The sequence below is a fragment of the Dictyostelium discoideum genome (genome assembly GCF_000004695.1).
Source record: "Dictyostelium discoideum AX4 chromosome 6 chromosome, whole genome shotgun sequence".
Lineage (NCBI taxonomy): Eukaryota > Evosea > Eumycetozoa > Dictyosteliales > Dictyosteliaceae > Dictyostelium > Dictyostelium discoideum.
In genome coordinates, this window is record NC_007092.3 from 3,060,860 (window position 1) to 3,081,270 (window position 20,411).

Genomic DNA, 20,411 nt, shown 5'->3' on the forward strand with positions numbered 1-20,411 from the left:
AAATAATAATAAAAAAAAAAACAAAAATAATAATAATTATAAAAAAAAAAAAAATAATAATAACAATAAAAAATAATAATAATAATAATAATAAAAAAAAAAAAAAAAAAAAAAAAAAAAAAAAAATTATCTAAACAAATAATAATTAAATAAAATAAAATTGAAAAGGTTTTTTCTTTTTTTAGAGTATTTCTAAAAGATTAAAATAAAAAATTTAAATTATTTACATTTATTATTTTTAACAAGTTTTTACTTCAAACTATAAATATAATAAAAAAAAAACAAATCAAAAAAAAAAAAAAAAAAAAAAAATAAAATAAAAATAAAAAAAAAAGGGTTAATTAATTTTCTTGTTATAATAAATTTTTTTTTTGTTTTTTTTTTTTTTTAAAAAAAAAGCCAAATATACTTACAAGATTATGAGCCAATTCAAATATTTCCTTTTGTTTTAATTCAGAATTTGATTTAACTATAACTATAAATATATATTCTAAATCTTTTGTTGCTTTTAGATGAATAATATCATCAAAATCATTTTTTCCACAAAAATATTTATTTTCTACATCATTTTCATCAACTGAAAATGCTATATTATTAATGCTAAGTAATTGACCATCTATAAATGTTTGTTTATATAATTCCAATATTTGTTCTACCTCATCATCATTAATTAAAAATTGTTTTGACTGAAAGAATTTATTATCACCTATTAATATTTTAAAAAAAATGAAAAAATCAAATATAATTTAAAAATAAATAATTAATTAATTATTAAGTTAATAAATATAAATATAAATATAAATATAAATATAAATATAAATATAAATATAAATATAAATATAAAAAAAAAAATAAAAATAAAAAAATAAAAATAAAAAATAAAAAAAAAAAAATAAAAAAAAAAAAAAAAAATGAAATCAAATAATTAAATAAATAAAAAAATATAAAAAAATAAAAAAAAGTTAAATGATTTAAATAACAATGATGCATGCATGTGCGAATATATGTTTCTAAATTTTAAAAGGAGAGGGGGAATGACTGTTTAAAAGAATTAAGAATACAAAAAATAAATATAAAAATAAAAAAAAAAATTTGACAATAAACCAAAAACAAAAAATCAATAACCAACTACTAACCTTTAATTACTAAAAAACATGGTATTTTCTCATTCATGTATTCGCATTTTTTTAATAAATTTTCATCTAATTCCATTATTATTTTTTCTTTGTCTTGTTATTTGTCTATTTTAAAAAATGAAAAAAAAAAAAAAAAAAAAAAAAAATTGAAAATTTAAAAATTAAAAAAAAATGTGAAAATATAAAAAAAATAAATTCTTAAATTAAAAAGGGGTAAAAGTAATGATTCATTTTTTTTTTTTTTTTTTTTTTTTTTTTCAAAAAATTACTATAATTTTTTTTTTTTAGATAATACATTATTATAAATATAAAATGACAATGAAAATTTTAGATTTATTTTTTTTATATTTATTATAAATTTTTTTTTTTTTTATTTTTTTTTTTTTTCTTACCAATTATTTTAATTTTTTATTATAATAATTTTTTTTTTTTTTTTTTTTAAATTTTGGGACAAATTAATCAAAAAATTTAATTATTTACAATAAAGAAGAGGGTAATAAAGTGTTTTTATGATTAAAATTATAATTCTTTTGAGGAGTTCATTTTAAAATTATTAAAAATAGAATTTTATTATTTTTTTAATTTTTTATATTTTTTTTATTTTTAATAAATTGTTTATGTATATTGTGTATTTAATTAATTTGTAAAATTAATAAGATTTTTATAAATTTGATGGGTATTGGCTATTTTTGGGAATTTCTTCAAAACGAACAAAAAATATCTTTCTGTGTTTGGGGTTGTTGGTGGTTTTGGTGGTGTTGGTGGTTGTGGTAAGAGTGTGAGTGTGAGACGGTGTATGTATATCGAATCTCATGTCACCATTATGATCTAATTCCTTTCAAATATATTCACACATATATTTAAATATACACCAGCACAGAATTATACAGACAGAATTAATTATTTTTTATTTATTTTATTTGTATCACCATTTGATTAAATTTCAAAAATGTTTTAAAAATTTAAATTATTATTTTATTTATTTATTTTTGATACCACCACCTATTATTATTATTATTATTATTATATTTTACCAAACTTGTTTTATTAATAGATACAATCAAATTACAAATGGATAAAAATTTTTTTTTTTTTTTTTTAAAACACAAGAATGTGGTTTTATGAGTGGTTTGTCTTTTTTTTGAATTAATTAATATTACTATTTATAGTTTATGGTTAAAAAAAAAGATATAAATTTAAATAAAAATAATTATTTAAAAAAAAAAAAAAAAAAAAAAAAAAGAATTAAATTTTTTGGTATTTAAAAGAAATATATAATTGTTTTATTATAATCAAATAATTTTATAAAATATCAAAAGCAACAATAAAATCTACATTATAAAAATGACAATATTAAGTATGTAAATAAAATATTTATATTTTTTCTTTTTTCATTTAAAATAATATTATTTTATATTAATTTAAATTATCTTTTTTTTTTTTTTTTTTTTTTTTTTTTTTTCCAAAAAACTATAGAATCGATTACTAGTTTTACATTTAATATTAAAAATAATAATAATAATAATAAAATAAATAATATAAATGTTAAAAATAATTTTTCAAATAATATAATATCAGAATCTTCAACATTGGTACATTTTAAACTATGGAGAGGTGGTACATGGCTTGATATTGCAATGGATGATAGAGTTTCCATATATACACTTTGTTAAATTTTTAATAATAATATTATTATATATATTTTTTTTGTATAATAACAAATTAATTTATTTATTATTCCAATCCTCCATCCAATTCCTTTATTTATTCAAAATTATAAAAAAAAAAAAAAAAAATAATAAAATTCTATAAATAATTTAAAAAAATTAATTAATTTATTTTTTGTTTTTTATTTGAAACAACTTTTTCTAAAACTTTTGAAGAGATATTTGAATTTAAAGAATCTTCATGAGAAGATCTTTGTTTAAAGGTACGAACAACCTTTTCTTTAATTGGTTTACCTTTTGATTCATGTTTTTGATTGACATGTTTTGAAAGTTCAACTTGTTCGAGAAGAATGAGATTTTGTTTACGAACTTGGTTAATCTCTAATCTCAATTTCTTATCACGTTCCATTCTTTGTGAGACTAATTTATCTTGTAAATGATGCCATTTAAATTTTGGTAAATATCTAAGATTCCAAAGACAATCTTTATGAATATCTCTTGCTTTACCACCCATTGGTATATTGTTTAATATTGTTGCTATCTTTCTTGCTAATGCTTTATCTTCGAATTCAATCCATCCCTCTTTAAACATATCATTTCTGTGATTCTTTCTTTCAACATTTGCACGAACTAAATGCATTCTAGTAACTTTACCATATTTAGCTAGTAGTTGTTTTAATTTTGCTGGTTTCATTCTTGATGGTATTGTTGATAAATAAATTATACCTTTATTTTCATTTTGTTCTTTTAATTTCTTCATTTTTTCAATATCCATTGGTTTAATTTTAATCACTTTCTTAATTTTATTTTTATTATCTTTATTTTCTTCATCATCCTCATCTTCATCATCTTCTTCTTGATTAAATTCTATATTGTCTTCATTATCTTCTTCTTCTTCTTCTTCTTCACCTTCATTTACATCATTAATAAAATCATCTTCGTCATCGTCTTTAAAATCATTTTCTTCTAAATCTTCGAATTTATTTACAAATCTTGGATCAATTTCCTCTTTTTTTGATGTTTCTATTTTATCATTTTTTCTTTTTTGTGCCATTTTGTTTTAGATTTATAAAAATATTAAATTATGGAATAGTTAAAAAAATGAAAAAAAAAAAAAAAAAAAAAAAAAAAAAATAAATTTTATTTTTTTTTTTTTATTTTTTTTTTTTTAAAAAAACGAAAAACGAAACTTTTTAATGGATATTTTTTCTTTTTTTTTTCCCTTTTAAATTTTTTATTAAAAAGATTTTAGTCTAAAATAACCTTTTTTGGAATAAAATAAAATAAATAAATTAAACCAAATGCTTCGGAATGTGAATATTGAAGGCCTACACTAAATCCAACATGGATAGCTATCCAATATTCAAATTGTAAAGGAATGGTAATCTTTCTTAAGCCATCTTTGGGCTCTATTGGTGGAACTATCGGCTGTATCTAAATTTTAAAAAACGAATTTTTTTTTTTTTTGAATTGGATAACGCAATTATTATTTGCTTCTCCTTGAGATGCTAGATCTCATTTTATTTTATTTTTTTTTTTTTTTACAGGGTCTCTAAAAGAGGGGTTGGTTTACCTTTTTTTTTTTTTTTTTTTTTTTTTTTTTTGTTTCGAATTTTGAATTGTATTATTACTTTTGATTAAAACATCTTTTTTGTCCAAACTTTTTTCTAAATCTTTTTTTATTTTATCGTCTGGTTCGTGATTGATGTTTATGACGTATTTGAATTGTTTTTTTTTTAATTGAGTTTTATCCACAATTTCGCTTATTTTTTGTAGGCATTTGTGTTGCTTAATATTTGTGGTGTTGTTTGTGATTTTCATTTTATTTTCTTTCTATTTTTTTTATTTTTCTTTAAAAAGTTAAAAATCTGGAAATTTTCTGATTAACTTGGTTCCCAGGTTTTTTTTTTTTTTTTTTTTTTTTTTTTTTTTTTTAAGTCTTTTTTATATGAAAAATGAAATAATCAAAAAAAGAGATTGTTGTTGTTTGTTTTTTTTCGATCTGATTATTTTTTGCTTTTTTTTTGAAAATTTTGCTACGCATAATTCTCAAAACGAAACAAATAATAAATTACAATAAAGTAAAAAGATGGCTTTTTTAAATAGTTTATTTATTTATTTATTTGTTTTTTAAGTCTTTTTTATATGAAAAATGAAATAATCAAAAAAAGAGATTGTTGTTTGTTTTTTTTCGATCTGGTTAAAAAACGAATTTTTTTTTTTTTTTTGAATTGGATAACGCAATTATTATTTGCTTCTCCTTGAGATGCTAGATCTTATTTGACTTTTTCGCTTATTTTTTGTAGGCATTTGTGTTGCTTAATATTTGTGGTGTTGTTTGTGATTTTCATTTTATTTTCTTTCTATCTTTTTTATTTTTCTGATTAACTTGGGTTTTTTTTTTTTTTTTTTTTTTTTTTTTTTTTTTTTTTTTTTTTTTTTTTTTTTTATTTATAGAAAGTACTGAGTGAATTATTGTATTTTTTGAGATGTTTAGGAAGTTCTATTGCGGGTGTTGATGATGATTTGTGACACCCCTTGTCCTGTTTTATCAATTGGTGCGTGGTGTGTTATTTTGTTTTTATATTGTTGATTTATTGAGTAAATTTTATTTGTTTTTATATTTGTTTCAGTTAGAAGTGCTGCGTCCAGCTTGTTGTTGTCTAAAACGGTGTTTATTATGCTGGCAGATTGGATGGTGTTGGATCCTTGGACGTTCCAAACACCTATTCTTATTGTGTTTTTCTTTATAGTTTTATTTGGGGTAGATTTTTATCTACCTTTTGAAGTTTCTGGTTTATTTTGTCTTCTAACTGATCTTTACTTTGTTCATTGTGTTGTTGGTCTTGTGTGTTTGTGGGGTTTTTTGATTTATTGATTTGTTTTAGAATTTCCTTGTTGAAGTTGTCTATATCTTCATCCATTTTTGTTTTTATGCTTTTTTGTCCATATTCACCCAATTTTGGTTTGACTGGTGTTTTGTTGGTCTTGTTTGTTTTGTCTTGTTGTTTCTTTTTTGGTGTGTTTAACAATTTACTTGGTGAATCGATAATTTTCGATGGTGTACCATAGGTTGGGCTGAAACTCATGATATGTTTTATTGGAGAGGAGAAGAACCATTGATTTGAAGGGATTGAAAGTGGGAATTCTATTTTTCTTATTGCATCAGTGTTTGGGCTGGTGAAGTCGAAGATATCATTTGCCTCTCTAAGTTTTTCTTCCGTTGTTAGTCCCTTTGTTTCGCCGTGTTGTTTTATTGGTGTATTGTATGGAGATGGTGGTTCGATAGGTTTTTCTGATTTTGTTTTAATTTCTTGATTGTTTATCGATTGTGTATTGATCTCATTCTCTATTCTTGTTAGTTCATCTACGTTTTCTAGTGATGCTTCTATTACCTTTTGAGCTGTATCATCTAGGGCCATAAATGTTTTATCATTAGATGAGGATGTGATTGGTGGGATAATGATTGTTCTTTTTCCTTGTTTTGGTATTTGTTCTGATGTAGATTGTGGTTGTTGTTCATCTGATTGTTTTTTATATTTGTTTTCTTCTTGATTTTCTGGTAATGAGGTTTGATCTCTCCATCCTTTGTTGGAGTGTCCAATTAATGTTAGATTGTCTAGTTCAATGATAGTGTCAAATTCTTCTACGACTCTTTTCACTGTTTTGATAATTAGAGTTTCGCCTTTAATTTCTAATTTAATTAGTTTACATCCTTCATTTTCTATTACCCATTCTATTTCTGTGAGTGATTTATACCAATCAAAATCTGTATACATATTTTTTGGTCTTATAGTGGTTATAAATTGTCCTTTTAATTCTGCATCAAACATATTTACAAAATAGATTACTGTACTAATACTGTCTGTGAGAATTTTGAATGTATTATTACTTTTGATTAAAACATCTTTTTTGTCCAAACTTTTTTCTAAATCTTTTTTTATTTTATCGTCTGGTTCGTGATTGATGTTTATGACGTATTTGAATTGTTTTTTTTTTAATTGAGTTTTATCCACAATTTCGCTTATTTTTTGTAGGCATTTGTGTTGCTTAATATTTGTGGTGTTGTTTGTGATTTTCATTTTATTTTCTTTCTATCTTTTTTATTTTTCTTTAAAAAGTTAAAAATCTGGAAATTTTCTAATTAACTTGGTTCCCAGGTTTTTTTTTTTTTTTTTTTTTTTTTTTTTTTTTTTTTTTTTTTTAAGTCTTTTTTATATGAAAAATGAAATAATCAAAAAAAGAGATTGTTGTTGTTGTTTGTTTTTTTCGATCTGATTATTTTTTGCTTTTTTTTTGAAAATTTTGCTACGCAAAATTCTCAAAACGAAACAAATAATAAATTACAATAAAGTAAAAAGATGGCTTTTTAAAATAGTTTATTTATTTATTTATTTGTTTTTTAAGTCTTTTTTATATGAAAAATGAAATAATCAAAAAAAGAGATTGTTGTTGTTGTTTGTTTTTTTCGATCTGATTATTTTTTGCTTTTTTTTTGAAAATTTTGCTACGCAAAATTCTCAAAACGAAACAAATAATAAATTACAATAAAGTAAAAAGATGGCTTTTTAAAATAGTTTATTTATTTATTTATTTGTTTTTTAAGTCTTTTTTATATGAAAAATGAAATAATCAAAAAAAGAGATTGTTGTTGTTGTTTGTTTTTTTCGATCTGATTATTTTTTGCTTTTTTTTTGAAAATTTTGCTACGCAAAATTCTCAAAACGAAACAAATAATAAATTACAATAAAGTAAAAAGATGGCTTTTTAAAATAGTTTATTTATTTATTTATTTGTTTTTTAAGTCTTTTTTATATGAAAAATGAAATAATCAAAAAAAGAGATTGTTGTTGTTGTTTGTTTTTTTCGATCTCGTTAAAAAACGAATTTGTACCGATAATAAAATTTTATTTTCATCAACCGGCTTTGGCGCAATGGTAGCGCGATTGACTGTAGTATTGAAAGTGATCAATCGGTTGCTAGTTCGAATCTGGCAAGCCGGACTTTTAAAAAAAATAATTTTATAATCACTGGTTCGATTCTCCATTAAAATATCCAAATTGAAGTTGTTTTAAATTATGTATTGATTAAACCCCTCCTAGGTTAAAGAATAAACAATACCCAATGAATTTGAAAAACTACACTCTGAACTTAAAAAGGAATGACATTCATATAATTATTGATATTCATTTGAAATTATTTTATAATACTATTAAAAGTAATGGTGGAATTATTTGTTTTATTTATTAATTTTTTTTTCAAAAAATATAAAAGGAATATTTTTTATTTTTAATAAATACATTTGAGTTTAAAAACAAATATTTTTTATAAAAAAAAAAATTAATTTAGAAAAAATAAACAAATAAATATTAACATTTTTTAAAAATAAAAAGATAAATGTATAATTTTAGACAATCATTTGATGATAAATTAAATAATGAAAAAATTAAGAGAAGAAATAAACTTCAAATACTAAAAACAATAAAATTAATTTAGAAAAATAATGATAATTGTTTATAAATAGTAATTTTGATTACAAGTTAATAAATTCGAATCAATCTCCTTTCGTTCTTTTAGGTCTGATTTACAACATTATTTTAATTTTTTTTTTTTTTTTTTTTCTTACAGAATAAATTTTTTTATAATATTGATTAATCACCGTTTATCCGTTAAAAGTAATTAATAGTTTTATTTTAGTATTTTCTTTAAATATTACTTTTTTATTACTCCAACATGACATCGAACACTTGATCTCTGCCTTGGGTTTTAAAAAAAGCTCCCCATTCGGGAATCGAACCCGAGGTACCAGTGTGAAAGACTAGAGTGTTACCGACTACACCAATGAGGAATATGATGAAATTATGTATTTTTTAGTAAAATTTATACAGGTATTTCGGCACATGTAATATCTAAAAATAAAATTAATAAAATGAGTCATATCTCAAGAAGAAGCAACTAAAAATTGCGTTATTCCATTCAAAAAATATACAAGTATTTTTCATTTCAAAAATTTTTATACAAATAATGAGAAGGAAACTTGATATAAAGCACCACAAAAGGCATTTATATTAATTCAAAATCACAAAAAATCAGAGGTATTTCATTTTTAATATAAGATATAATTAGAAAAACTAAATCTATCAGATTGGTCAAAATTAATTTGTATTTAGAAATGGTCTAGTTACAACCTCCACTACTTCTATTACAAATTGAACCAATTTGTTTATAATCAAACAAATATGATATTTTTTCAAGTACTCCCCTTTATAACAATTGTACTCATAAATCTTTCACTTTTGTATGTGGTAGGTTTGTTTGATAAATGTAGAATTTTATTTAATTAAAAAAATTAAATGAAAATTTTAATAAATATTAAAAAATTTTAATAATTTAATTAAGCTGCTTCTGTTGCCTTAACTGGGAACATAATAATTGAGTGAACATAAACTGGGCCACCTTTATTAACGATTGCCTAATTTTTAAAATTAAATTAGTAAAATAATAATAATAATAATAAATAATAAATAAAAATTATAATAATAATAATATTAAATAAAAAATTTTTAAATAATTAAAACTTACAAGTGAATAAACAGTTGAAACTGATAAATTAACGATTTTTGCCATTAAAGTTTTAGTTTTAAATTCATTAATTGCTGAACCAGTATCAACATTACATTGTGCCAATGAGACAGGACCACCCAAAATTTCAACACCATTTGCATTACGAACTGAAATTAAACCTCCTTCAGTATTGGTATTTGAATAATGATATCGAATACCAAAATTATATTTAGTTTGTGTTGAATCTTTTAATTTGAATCTAAATCTTAATTTACCACCAACATTGATACACATTGCATGAACAGTTGGTAAAACGAAATCACGAGCAAATGAACAATTCTCTCTATTGAAAAATTTTTGTGCATTAACAACAGTTGCAATATTATTATATAACCAATTATCATTGTAAATATTAATTGGTTGTAATCCAACTACCATTGCATCCAAAATACCAGATCTTTCAGAACCATCAAATGTCATTGTTTCATAATTTGTATTTAGCCCTCTAAAAGTTGAAACTTTATGATTTGTAACTGATACATTTGTATCAATTCTCATTCCTAAGTCGCTATAACCACCACGATCCATATCTTTAGCACTTTAAAATATTTAATTAAAAAATTAAAAAATTAAAATTAATTAAAATGATCATTAAATTTATAATTTTTTAAAATATACATACTAATGACATGACATATAATCCATTTCAGTATCATAAACTTCACCACCTGTGCAATTGGTTGGACCTAAATCAACTGTAACAGAAGAGAAATTTGATGAAATACCACTTGGGTATGAAATATATCTTGGTTGAACATCATACCCTCCAATAAAATTAGTAACAGTTGCATTTGAACTTGATGGTAATAAAATAATACCACCTGACTTGTTTAAATTACCAACTTTTTCACCTACTCTTTCACCACTTGACTCTGATGGATCTAAAATAAATAAATAAATAAATAAAAAAGATTTATAATATTAATTAAAAAATGAAAACAACCAATAATGAGTATTTTAAATAGGAAAAAAAATATATATTACCATTATAAAAACTTTGAATTGCGTACATAAAATCATTTGAATGAGTGAATTCAACTCTTCTAAATTCTTTTTGGTATAAATCAAATTCTCTGTCAATGAAAATTTTTTCTAAAAAATCACATGATGGATAATAATATGGTTTATTTGGTTTTGCTGTTTGACTTGGATCAATTGGTCTACCAATTACATCTGAAAAGCTTTAATAATATTATAAAATAATAAAATAAAATAAAAATAAAAAAAAGTGTTTAGAAAAAGTTTCGAAAATAGAAAAAATATTTTTTTTTTTTTTTTTTTTTTTTTTTTTTTTTTTTTTTTTTTTTTTTTTTTTTTTTTTGGAAACCCCTTAATTATTACTTACATATATCTAACATTTTCAGTATAACAGCCATTTGGATAAATAGTTTCATTAAAACCTGACCATAAATTTACATAATCAAATACATAACGAGCACAAAAACTTCTAAATGTATTAAGTTTATTGAATTGCATTACACCATCAATACCTAATGCTTTAATTTTAGCAACACCTTTATAATAGGCAAGTTTACAATGTTGAGCATATTCAACCATATTTTTATTAAACTCTTGTTCAAATGTTTCAATTTTACTTTCTGATATTCCCCATATTTTTCCATTTGTTGAACCTTCCTTTAATAATAATAAATGAAGTGTAGCCTAATTTAAAAGAGGGAAAAAAAAATTAGTAAAAGATCATAAAAAAAAAAATAATAATAATAATAATAATATAATACAAACCATTAATGCAAATGCACCCAATTCTTGAGCTTCATAACCTTCTTTTCTAAGATCTGATAATGGTAATAATGAACCTCTTAATTCAATATAAAGTAAATTATGAGCATCAACTAAATCTTTTTTAACAGGTGCTTGATTTGGAGTTAATTTATAATTTTTTTTTGCTTTAGTATAATCTATAACCAATGCATTAAGTTTTGTTAATACTGCTTTAATTGTTGATGCATCATACATATCAATTGAATTATCAATGGTTGCTTTTATCATTTCTCTATAGGAATTATAAACTTCATATGTTGTTTCATTTGTATTTGAAATAATATGAGCCCAAACTGCTGATACTAAAATACTCAAAGGATTACCAATGGTTGGAATCATACTGAGACCACCAACAACTACTGTTTTAATTAACTCTGTATAATCATTTACATTTGAGTTTGTAAATTGATAATCACTAATAATTGGTAAAGTATTGGTATTTTTTAATTTTTTAGCCAACTCTTGACTTGAATTAAGCCATTGTTGTAAATTTTGTGGTTGTGAAACATTTGCCATTTTTTTTTTAATTAATAAAATAAAAAATAAAAATAAAAATAAAAATAAAAACAGTTTGTTAAAAAGAGATTGATTTTAAAAAAAAAATAAAATAAAATAAAAAAAAATATTTATAGATATTAATTAACATGCACAAACAATCTAACCGAAAAAATTTTATTTTTTTTTTAGATTTCAAAGTGAAAAAATCATACACGATTACTATTTTTAAAAAAAGTAATCGATGATCGGATTTTAAAAAAAAAAAAAAAAAAAAAAAATCAACAAAATTATTATTTGAAATTAAAGATTTTCTTTTTTTTTTTTACTCATAAAAAAAATCCTATTTGATTAAAAAGTATATGCACTCAAAAAAAAAAAAAAAAAAATCTTATTATCAAAAATATTTGGAAAGAATTAATTTAAAAAAAAATAGAAAATTAAAAAAAAAAAAATATATAATTATATTACGTATAATAAAATCCATAGGTTTATCTCTATTATTATTAAATAAAGTTTATCATTTTTTTTTTTTTTTTTTTTTATTAAAACTTAATTATTTTTTTAATTAGTTTTGATTTGGCACCACATCCCCGTTTTTTTTTTTTTTTTTTAATATTACGCTTGATTCATATTATTATTTTTTTTTTCCCCCAATAATAATAGTTTATAATTTATTATTTTCAAATCTACCATGATAAACAGCAGTTCCTTTTAATTCCATAAACACAAATTGGCAAATCTTAGTACCTGGAACTAATTCTAATCTATTCTGTAATTTTTTGTAAATAAAATGTTAGATTTTATTTTATTTTATTTTTTTTTTTTTTTTTTTTTTTTTTAAAAAATTTAAAAAAAAAAAAAACAACATACACTTGAAGCATTAAAAATTTCTAAAACTTGTCTATTTTTAATACCAGGATTCATGAAACCTGCAGAAATATGTACGAATAAACCCATACGAGCGAATCTACTTCTACCTTCTAAAAGACCACAAAGCTTTGGTGATAATTCGATAGTTTCTTCAGTAATACCTAAACACATATGACCGGGTTCTAAAATAAATCTTTCACCCTCTTTTAATACTGATAATTCTGAAAAATCTTGGTAATTAATTGATTCTGAAACTATAATGGTATCACTATTATCTCTCTTTTTAAACACTCTAAATTCATTACTTAATGTTAAATCAATTGATGCTGCACCAATTGATTTCTCTTCATATCCTGGTGTAATTTTAATATCACTAATTTTTGTTTTTGTTTTTTTTTTTAAAAAAAATTTAATAACATGTTATTAAAAATAAAATTTATAAAATTAGAAAATTGATTTTTTTTTTTTTTTTTATTTTTTTATATTTATTTTTATTTTTAATTTTTATTTTTAATTTTAATTTTAGTTATACCCTGATGCTAATGATTTAAGAATTTCGTCTCTAGATAATACACTCATTATTTATATTTATTTTTAGTTTGTTTAGTTTTGTTTTTATTATAAAAAAAAAAATGAATGTATGTTTTATGTTTAATCAAAAAAGAGAAAAAAAAAAAAAAAAAAAAAAAAAAAAATCATTTTTTAAACCCTTTTTTTTTTTTTAATTTTCTTTTTTTTATTTTAATTTAAATTTTTTTTTTTTTTAAATTTTTTTTTCATTTTTAATCAAAAACTATCATATGATTTCGAAGCAATGCAATTGCATATTTTCATTTTTTTTAATTTTTTTTTTTTTTTTTTTTTAATTTTTTTTTTTGGGAACTCATTGCAGAAACTTGTTTTTAAAACGAAACACAAAAAAAATAAAAATAAAAAAACAAAAATAAATAAAAAAAAAAAAAAATATTTACGTATTTACAGATGGCACCGCCACTTTAATACCATATCTAGGAATAATAAGGACACATTCCTTCTAACAAATTGCTCAAAATACATTGGGAGGAATACATCCACAACCACGACAACCAGTCCAACCAACACCACTACAACATAAAAAAAAAAAAAAAAAAAAATTACATTCACCAAAAAATAAAACTACGATCCACACAAAAAGAAAATCTCAATTTTATTATAGTTGTAATGATAAAAAGATTAAGTTAATTTTAAATCTTTAAATCTTTTTTTTTAAAAAATTTTTATAAATTTTCCAACTTTTATTTAATTTTTTTTATGAAATTAACTGTTTACAATAAATAAAATAATTTTATTTTTACGTGTTATTCTTGTATTTTTCGCAATTTTCAAAAAATTTTTATTTTTAATTTTTTTTTTTTTTTTTTAAAATCTAAAATCAAAAAAAGTTACTTATTATTATTATTATTATATTATTATTATTATTATTATTATTATTTATTAAATGGAAGATTTTTTCAAAAAAAAAGAACCAATAATAATTGAAGGATTAACAATAATTGAAAATGCAATTGATAAAGAAATGCATGACAAACTTTGGAAAGAAGTTAATAAAGAGGAATGGTTAACAGATTTATCAAGAAGAACTCAACATTATGGATATAAATATAATTATAAATCGAGATCATTAAAAAGTGAAGATATTGCACCACCATTCCCTCAATGGGCATCAGATTTATGTTGTCATTTAATGAAAGAAGGTTTAATAAATGATTTTCCACAACAATTAATAGTTAACGAGTATAAAGATGGCCAAGGAATAAGTGCTCATATCGATTCAAAAATATTTGATAATATTATATTCTCAATTTCATTAGGTTCAACATGTAAAATGATTTTTAAAAAATCAATTCAACCAACAACAACAACAAAAACAACAACAACAACCTCTGAAAAGGCAGAAGTTTTAAAAGTTGAAAAACAATTAGCACCACGTGCATTTCTATTAATAAAAGATGAAGCTAGATTTAATTGGACTCATGAAATACCAAAATTAAAAAAAGGCCAACATCGTATTAGTTTAACTTTTAGATTCGTTTCAAAACCACCTTCACCTTTATTAAAATCAAAATTAATTTCTAATAATAAAAATAATGAGATAAAAACTGAAACTACTAAAACAACAACGACAACGACAACAACAAAAGAAAAAATAGAAACCAATATTGTTGATGATGATGATGATTGAAAAAAAAAAAAAAAAAAAAAAAATGGAAATAAAATTTATACCAAAATTCTGGATTCAAACTCAATCAACTATCATTTGAGTTCACTAAAAAAAAAAAAAAAAATTGAAAAATTTTAAAATAAAAAATATTTTTAGAAATCATTTAAAATAAAAAAAGAGAAAATTGGTGGAGATTTTGATTACATCATTGAAAAAAAAAAATTTCTTGCAGAATGCCAATCGCATCAAAATTTTCCAAAAAGATTTTTTTAATTTTTATTTTTTTTAATTTTTATTTTTTTTTTTTCTTTTTTTTTTATTTTTATTTTTTTTTTTTTTATTTTTATTTTTTTTATTTTTTTTTTTTTGAAAATTCATTCTTTTTATTTTTTTTTTTTTTGGTGTAATGACAATTTCAATAAAACAAATTTAAAAATAAATAATTTTTAATAATATTAATAATAAATATTTTGTTTAATAATATACCTAAACAAATAAACAAGCACAACTAAGCGGATAATAAAACAAAAACTTAATCTATAAAGTAATAATAATAATAATAATAAATTTGTAATTTGAAATAATAAAATGGAAGATATTCAATTTGAAAATGAAGTAGACAATAAAGTATTTGATATTATTGTTGTTGGTGCAGGTGTTGCAGGTAGTGCATTTGCATATTCATTAGGTAAAGCTGGTAAAAGAGTATTATGTATTGAACGTGATCTCTCTGAACCTGATAGAATCGTTGGTGAATTAATGCAACCTGGTGGTGTTAGAGCATTACGTGAATTAGGAATGGAAGGTAATATTATTTTTTTTTGTTTTTTTTATTTTAAATTTTCCCACTTACATTCACACACTTTAAAAACTAACACATTATAATCTTTTTTTTTTTTTTTATTTATTTCACTTTTTTCACTTTTCTCACCAAAAAAAAAAAAACCCCCTCTCCCACAACAACAACATTATCAATGACTTTCACAAAAATAGATTGTTTAGATGGAATTGATTCATCATTAGTATTTGGTTATGGTATATTTAAACATGGTAAAGGTACAAAATTATCATATCCAAAAGATTCAAATGGTGCAATTATAAATGGTTTCAGTTTTCATCATGGTCGTTTTATTCAAAAATTAAGATTAAGAGCATCTTCATGTGAAAAGTATGTATCACTACTTACTACTACAACAACAACTATAGTCATTAAATTTAAAATATTAAATATTAAATATTAAATATAAAAAAAAAAATAAAATAAAATAAACTTTATTTTTAGTGTTTTTATGGTTGAAGGTACAGTTAATTCATTAATTGAAGAAGATGGTATTATAAAAGGTGTAACATATATAGAAAGTAAAAAGAAAGATAATAGTAATGAAAATAAAGAAAATAGTGATGATAGTAATAATAATACAGCAACAACAAATAATAATAATAATAATAATAAAGATTTAATTAAAGAAGTTAGAGCACCATTAACAGTAGTTTGTGATGGTTGTTTCTCAAATTTAAGAAAATCATTAGTACCAGAAAATCAACCACTTTTAACCTCAACATTTGTAGGTTTAGTTATTAAAGGTGTACAATTACCATTTCAATGTCATGGTCATGTATTTTTAGTAGATCCAGCTCCAATTTTAATGTATAGAGTAAATTTTAATTTTAATTTTAAAATTTTAATTTATTAATTTTAAATTTTATTAATTTTAATGTTTTTTATTATTTTTTTTTCAGATTGGTTCAGATGAAATTCGTGTTTTAGTTGATATACCATTTAAATGTCCACCAAATTCAGAATTAAAAGAATATTTAGAGACAGTTACAGCACCACAATTACCAGAGTCATTAAGAGAATCATTTTTATATGCATTAAGAAATTCTCCATTGAAAAAGATGCCAAATTCACGTTTACCACCAAATCCAACACCAAAACCAGGTGTTTTAATGATTGGTGATTCTTGGAATATGAGACATCCATTAACTGGTTCAGGTATGACCGTTTGTTTATCCGATTGTGTTATTCTATCGAAATTAATCACTCAAAGTAATCCATCGATTAATTTCACCGATAGAGTTTCAATGGAAAGATTAATTCAAAAATTCACAATTCAAAGAAAACCATTAGCATCGACTTTGAATGTTTTAGCTGGTGCACTCTATAAAGTTTTCTCTGCATCCAATGAACATCTTAGAAAGGCGTGTTTAGGTTATCTTAGTTTGGGTGGTGAATTCTCTGCTGGCCCAGTGGCTTTGTTATCTGGTTTGAAACCAAAACCACATATCTTGGCAATGCATTTCTTTGCTGTCGCTTTTTATGGTGTTCTTAAAAATATCTTACCTTTCCCAACTCCTGCTCGTATTCGTCGTTGTTATCAAATCTTATGTGCTGCTTCCGATATTGTTGTACCATTGCTCCGTTCTGAAGGTGTTTTAAAATATATTCAAAATATTTGTATTATTTTAAGATTAACAAAATAAAATAATTTAAATAAAAAAATATTTATTTTAAAGAATTAAAAAAAAATAAAGTAATCATTTTTAAAAATAGAATTTTAAAATTTTATTGATTCTAAGAAAGTATGCTATTGGAAATAAAAAGAGATGAATGATAATATTTAAAATATTAATAAATTTATTGTTTTTCTGAGATTTCAGATTCATTATCTTTTTCCATTTCAATTTTATTAGGATCATTGAATTTCTTATAATTTCTTCTTTTAATTATTATGATTAAAATGATTGCTAATACTATTAATGAAAAACCAATTATTGAACATAGAATTGGAATTAAAACATTTAATTTCTTTTCATCTTCTGGTTCTATTGGTTCACCTCCTGTTGCATTAAAACTATAGAATTTATGACGAGATGTTGGTTCTTGTATATTAAAATTATAATATTTGATAATTGATCATGATATGTATAATAGTCTCCCCATGGAAAATTTGCATTTATTGTAGTTTTTTTCTCTGGTTTAAAACTTGAAAAAATAGTAATTCCAACTTCGGGACGATTAAAATATGCAGTCACATTTAAATAATCACTCGAATCCTCTATTGATATTGATGGATTTTTAATATAAAAACCTGGTTGAAATATATCTGCACCAAATCTCAAATGGATCGCAAATGGTTCATCCTTGAGTGACATTCCTCTTACCTAACATGTTGGATAATCTTCAGTATTTCTGTCATAAAACATCATCTAAATAATTTTAAATATAATACACCATTAATATACAAATTGTATAATAAATAAAATTAAATACTACTCGAATCCAACAAAAAATAAATAAAATTTAATTTTAATCTTTACAGTTTTATTATTTGGAATAAACAATATCTCACTTTGTTGAAGTGATACCCTCTAAATTCATGAAATATTTTCATTGATTTAGAATTATTTTTAATATCATTTCTTGATATTGAACCTTGCCAATGAAAATCATCTTGAATTTTATCTCGATTGAATGATACTGAATAAATGGTTATTGGAGGTGATGTTAATCCTTTTTTAATATATTCACGACCAAAAAGTGGATCTAGTGAATTTATTATTTGAATTAAAATTATAATATAAAATATTTATATTTTCATTATTACCAAACAATTTAAAATACCATAATTAATTTAAATTTTTTTTTTTTTTTTTTTTTTTTTTTTTTATATAAATTAAAGAACAAATAGTTACCAAAAAAAATAAAAAATAAATTATTTTTTATTAAATTTTTTCGTGGTAAATATATACCACTACTCATATAAACCAACACCTTATATATATAATGTATGATTAATTTTTTAAACTTACACCTACAATAATTTATAAAAATATTTATCAATTTTTTTTTTTTTTGAGGGACGGCGAACTTTGATTATTATTATTATTATTAGGATTATTATTATTATTATTCATGAATCGCATATCAACCAAAGTGAATTTATAAATTTTTGTCCATTAATTTTGGCTTTTGGATTGTTGAGACATAATAAAAAAAAAAAAAATTGACGAAAATAACCACAACACCACCATAATTACAAAACAAACAAATAAAAAAATAAAAAATAATAAAAAGAAATTATATTTATAAAATATTAATAAATTAACTGTTTATTTGAGATTTTAGATTTAGATTCATTATTTTGTTTTTCATTTAATATTATTAGAATCACCAAAATGCAACGTTGAAAAGGGATAAAAATTCAAAGAAGAAGTGAATATTTCACATTTTTTTATTTTATTTTATTTTATTTTTTTTTTTATTTAAAATTTCAAAATGAAAATAAAAAAAAAATAAAAAAAAAAAAAGTGTAAAGTCAGAAAATTAAAGTTATAACCTCGATTAATTTGAACTATTTATAAACATCTATTTTTATTTTTCATTTTTAAATTTATTTTTAAATTTATTTTTTTCTTTTATTTTTTATATTTTTTTTATATTTTATTTTATTTTTTTATAAAAAAAAAAAAAAAAAATAACCCACACACATACCAAAAAAAGGTTTAAATTTTTTATTTTAAATAATAGCAACCTCTATCACACATAAATTTACACATACACATTTACATATAAATAAACTTTCAACACACACGCATATATATATATATAATAACTAAAAAATGAAGTTAGTTGCTATGGTATTAGCAAAAAGAAAAGGGGATTTATTAGAAATTGCCTGTGATTTATCACAATTTGGTTTCTTTGAAAAGGGAACGTATGTATCAATTAAAAACATAAATTGAAATTGAAATAGAAATAGAAATAGATATTAAACATTTATTTAGTGTTAAAGAAGTAATAATAGCAGCAAGTAAAATTTTTATAAATAAATTCGATCCAAACACAAGACATTCAGTACCATATGAAGATTATATCTGTTTTATAGATGTTAGAGCTGAATTTGGGTAACTATTTTATTATTTATTTATTGTTTATTATTTATTATTTATTATTTATTGTTTATAATATTAATATTAATTATGAAAAAAAAAAAAAAAAAAGTGGTGTTGTATTTACAGATAAAGAATATCCAGAAAGAGTAGCAGCAAGATTATTATCGGAAATGATGAATGGTTATGTAAAGAAAACTCAAGGTATTATTGGTGCACCATATCCAGAATTACAAGGTATATTTAAAAATTCGGATCCAAAAGCAAATGATAAAATTTTAGAAGTTCAAAATCAAGTGAATGAAGTCACTTCAATTATGCATAAAAATATTGATGTTGCTTTAGGTAATACTGAAAAAATGGAGACCCTATTAGAAACTTCTGATGATTTAAGCACAAGAAGTAAATTATTTTTAAAACAAGCTAAAAAAGCAAATAGAAGATGTTGTATTATTCAATAATTATTGTAAAAAAAAAAAAAAAAAAAAAAAAAAAAAAAAAAAAAAAAAAAAAAATATATATATATATATATATATATATATATATTATAAGATTTATAATCATTTCAATACATAATAAAATAAAATAAAAAGGTAGTGTACTTTTTTTATTTTCTCTACAAATTTTCTTAATTAAAAAAAAAAAGAAAGTTTTTTTTTTTTTTTTTTTTTTTTTTTTAATTTTAATATATTAATGTTATGTACAAGTTGCGGAAATGTTTATTAAGTTTTTTTTTTTATA

The 20,411-nt window shown here is 21.2% G+C and overlaps 10 protein-coding genes and 2 non-coding genes across 12 annotated transcripts; 5 read left to right on the forward strand and 7 right to left on the reverse strand.

Annotated features, from left to right (window-relative positions):
- Positions 1 to 238: 238 nt before the first annotated feature.
- Positions 239 to 1,212, reverse strand: DDB_G0293572 (hypothetical protein; the record flags this gene model as incomplete). The annotated part of the gene is made up of 3 exons (XM_629013.1): positions 239 to 259; positions 414 to 706; positions 1,137 to 1,212. The coding sequence occupies 3 exons, from the start codon at positions 1,210 to 1,212 to the stop codon at positions 239 to 241; spliced, it is 390 nt and encodes a 129-aa protein (XP_629015.1).
- Positions 1,213 to 2,480: 1,268 nt separating this feature from the next.
- DDB_G0293574 (hypothetical protein) lies at positions 2,481 to 2,809 on the forward strand (the record flags this gene model as incomplete). The annotated part of the gene is made up of 2 exons (XM_629014.1): positions 2,481 to 2,493; positions 2,613 to 2,809. The coding sequence occupies 2 exons, from the start codon at positions 2,481 to 2,483 to the stop codon at positions 2,807 to 2,809; spliced, it is 210 nt and encodes a 69-aa protein (XP_629016.1).
- Positions 2,810 to 2,966: 157 nt separating this feature from the next.
- On the reverse strand, positions 2,967 to 3,857 carry esf2 (RNA-binding region RNP-1 domain-containing protein; the record flags this gene model as incomplete). Its single annotated transcript, XM_629015.1, has 1 exon — positions 2,967 to 3,857. One exon carries the CDS (start codon positions 3,855 to 3,857, stop codon positions 2,967 to 2,969), a length of 891 nt encoding a protein of 296 aa, XP_629017.1.
- A 1,693-nt stretch (positions 3,858 to 5,550) lies between these two features.
- Positions 5,551 to 6,885, reverse strand: DDB_G0293684 (hypothetical protein; the record flags this gene model as incomplete). The annotated part of the gene is made up of 1 exon (XM_629016.1): positions 5,551 to 6,885. The coding sequence occupies one exon, from the start codon at positions 6,883 to 6,885 to the stop codon at positions 5,551 to 5,553; it is 1,335 nt and encodes a 444-aa protein (XP_629018.1).
- Positions 6,886 to 7,723: 838 nt separating this feature from the next.
- tRNA-Tyr-GUA-11 lies at positions 7,724 to 7,806 on the forward strand. Its single transcript has one exon. It is a non-coding gene; the product is annotated as a tRNA-Tyr (tRNA).
- A 773-nt stretch (positions 7,807 to 8,579) lies between these two features.
- Positions 8,580 to 8,651, reverse strand: tRNA-Glu-UUC-19. The gene has a single exon. It is a non-coding gene; the product is annotated as a tRNA-Glu (tRNA).
- Positions 8,652 to 9,197: 546 nt separating this feature from the next.
- DDB_G0293578 (hypothetical protein) lies at positions 9,198 to 11,725 on the reverse strand (the record flags this gene model as incomplete). Its single annotated transcript, XM_629017.1, has 6 exons — positions 9,198 to 9,275; positions 9,386 to 9,965; positions 10,050 to 10,308; positions 10,412 to 10,608; positions 10,773 to 11,089; positions 11,171 to 11,725. 6 exons carry the CDS (start codon positions 11,723 to 11,725, stop codon positions 9,198 to 9,200), a joined length of 1,986 nt encoding a protein of 661 aa, XP_629019.1.
- A 646-nt stretch (positions 11,726 to 12,371) lies between these two features.
- On the reverse strand, positions 12,372 to 13,156 carry DDB_G0293580 (dCTP deaminase; the record flags this gene model as incomplete). Its single annotated transcript, XM_629018.1, has 3 exons — positions 12,372 to 12,476; positions 12,578 to 12,950; positions 13,110 to 13,156. 3 exons carry the CDS (start codon positions 13,154 to 13,156, stop codon positions 12,372 to 12,374), a joined length of 525 nt encoding a protein of 174 aa, XP_629020.1.
- An 898-nt stretch (positions 13,157 to 14,054) lies between these two features.
- Positions 14,055 to 14,798, forward strand: DDB_G0293582 (2-oxoglutarate and Fe-dependent oxygenase family protein; the record flags this gene model as incomplete). Its single annotated transcript, XM_629019.1, has 1 exon — positions 14,055 to 14,798. One exon carries the CDS (start codon positions 14,055 to 14,057, stop codon positions 14,796 to 14,798), a length of 744 nt encoding a protein of 247 aa, XP_629021.1.
- Positions 14,799 to 15,365: 567 nt separating this feature from the next.
- On the forward strand, positions 15,366 to 17,261 carry sqle (squalene monooxygenase; the record flags this gene model as incomplete). Its single annotated transcript, XM_629020.1, has 4 exons — positions 15,366 to 15,582; positions 15,771 to 15,945; positions 16,060 to 16,432; positions 16,518 to 17,261. The coding sequence occupies 4 exons, from the start codon at positions 15,366 to 15,368 to the stop codon at positions 17,259 to 17,261; spliced, it is 1,509 nt and encodes a 502-aa protein (XP_629022.1).
- Positions 17,262 to 17,415: 154 nt separating this feature from the next.
- DDB_G0293710 (hypothetical protein) lies at positions 17,416 to 17,933 on the reverse strand (the record flags this gene model as incomplete). The annotated part of the gene is made up of 2 exons (XM_629021.1): positions 17,416 to 17,660; positions 17,828 to 17,933. 2 exons carry the CDS (start codon positions 17,931 to 17,933, stop codon positions 17,416 to 17,418), a joined length of 351 nt encoding a protein of 116 aa, XP_629023.1.
- Positions 17,934 to 19,400: 1,467 nt separating this feature from the next.
- On the forward strand, positions 19,401 to 20,131 carry DDB_G0293712 (synaptobrevin domain-containing protein; the record flags this gene model as incomplete). Its single annotated transcript, XM_629022.1, has 3 exons — positions 19,401 to 19,495; positions 19,566 to 19,685; positions 19,783 to 20,131. The coding sequence occupies 3 exons, from the start codon at positions 19,401 to 19,403 to the stop codon at positions 20,129 to 20,131; spliced, it is 564 nt and encodes a 187-aa protein (XP_629024.1).
- Positions 20,132 to 20,411: the final 280 nt, after the last annotated feature.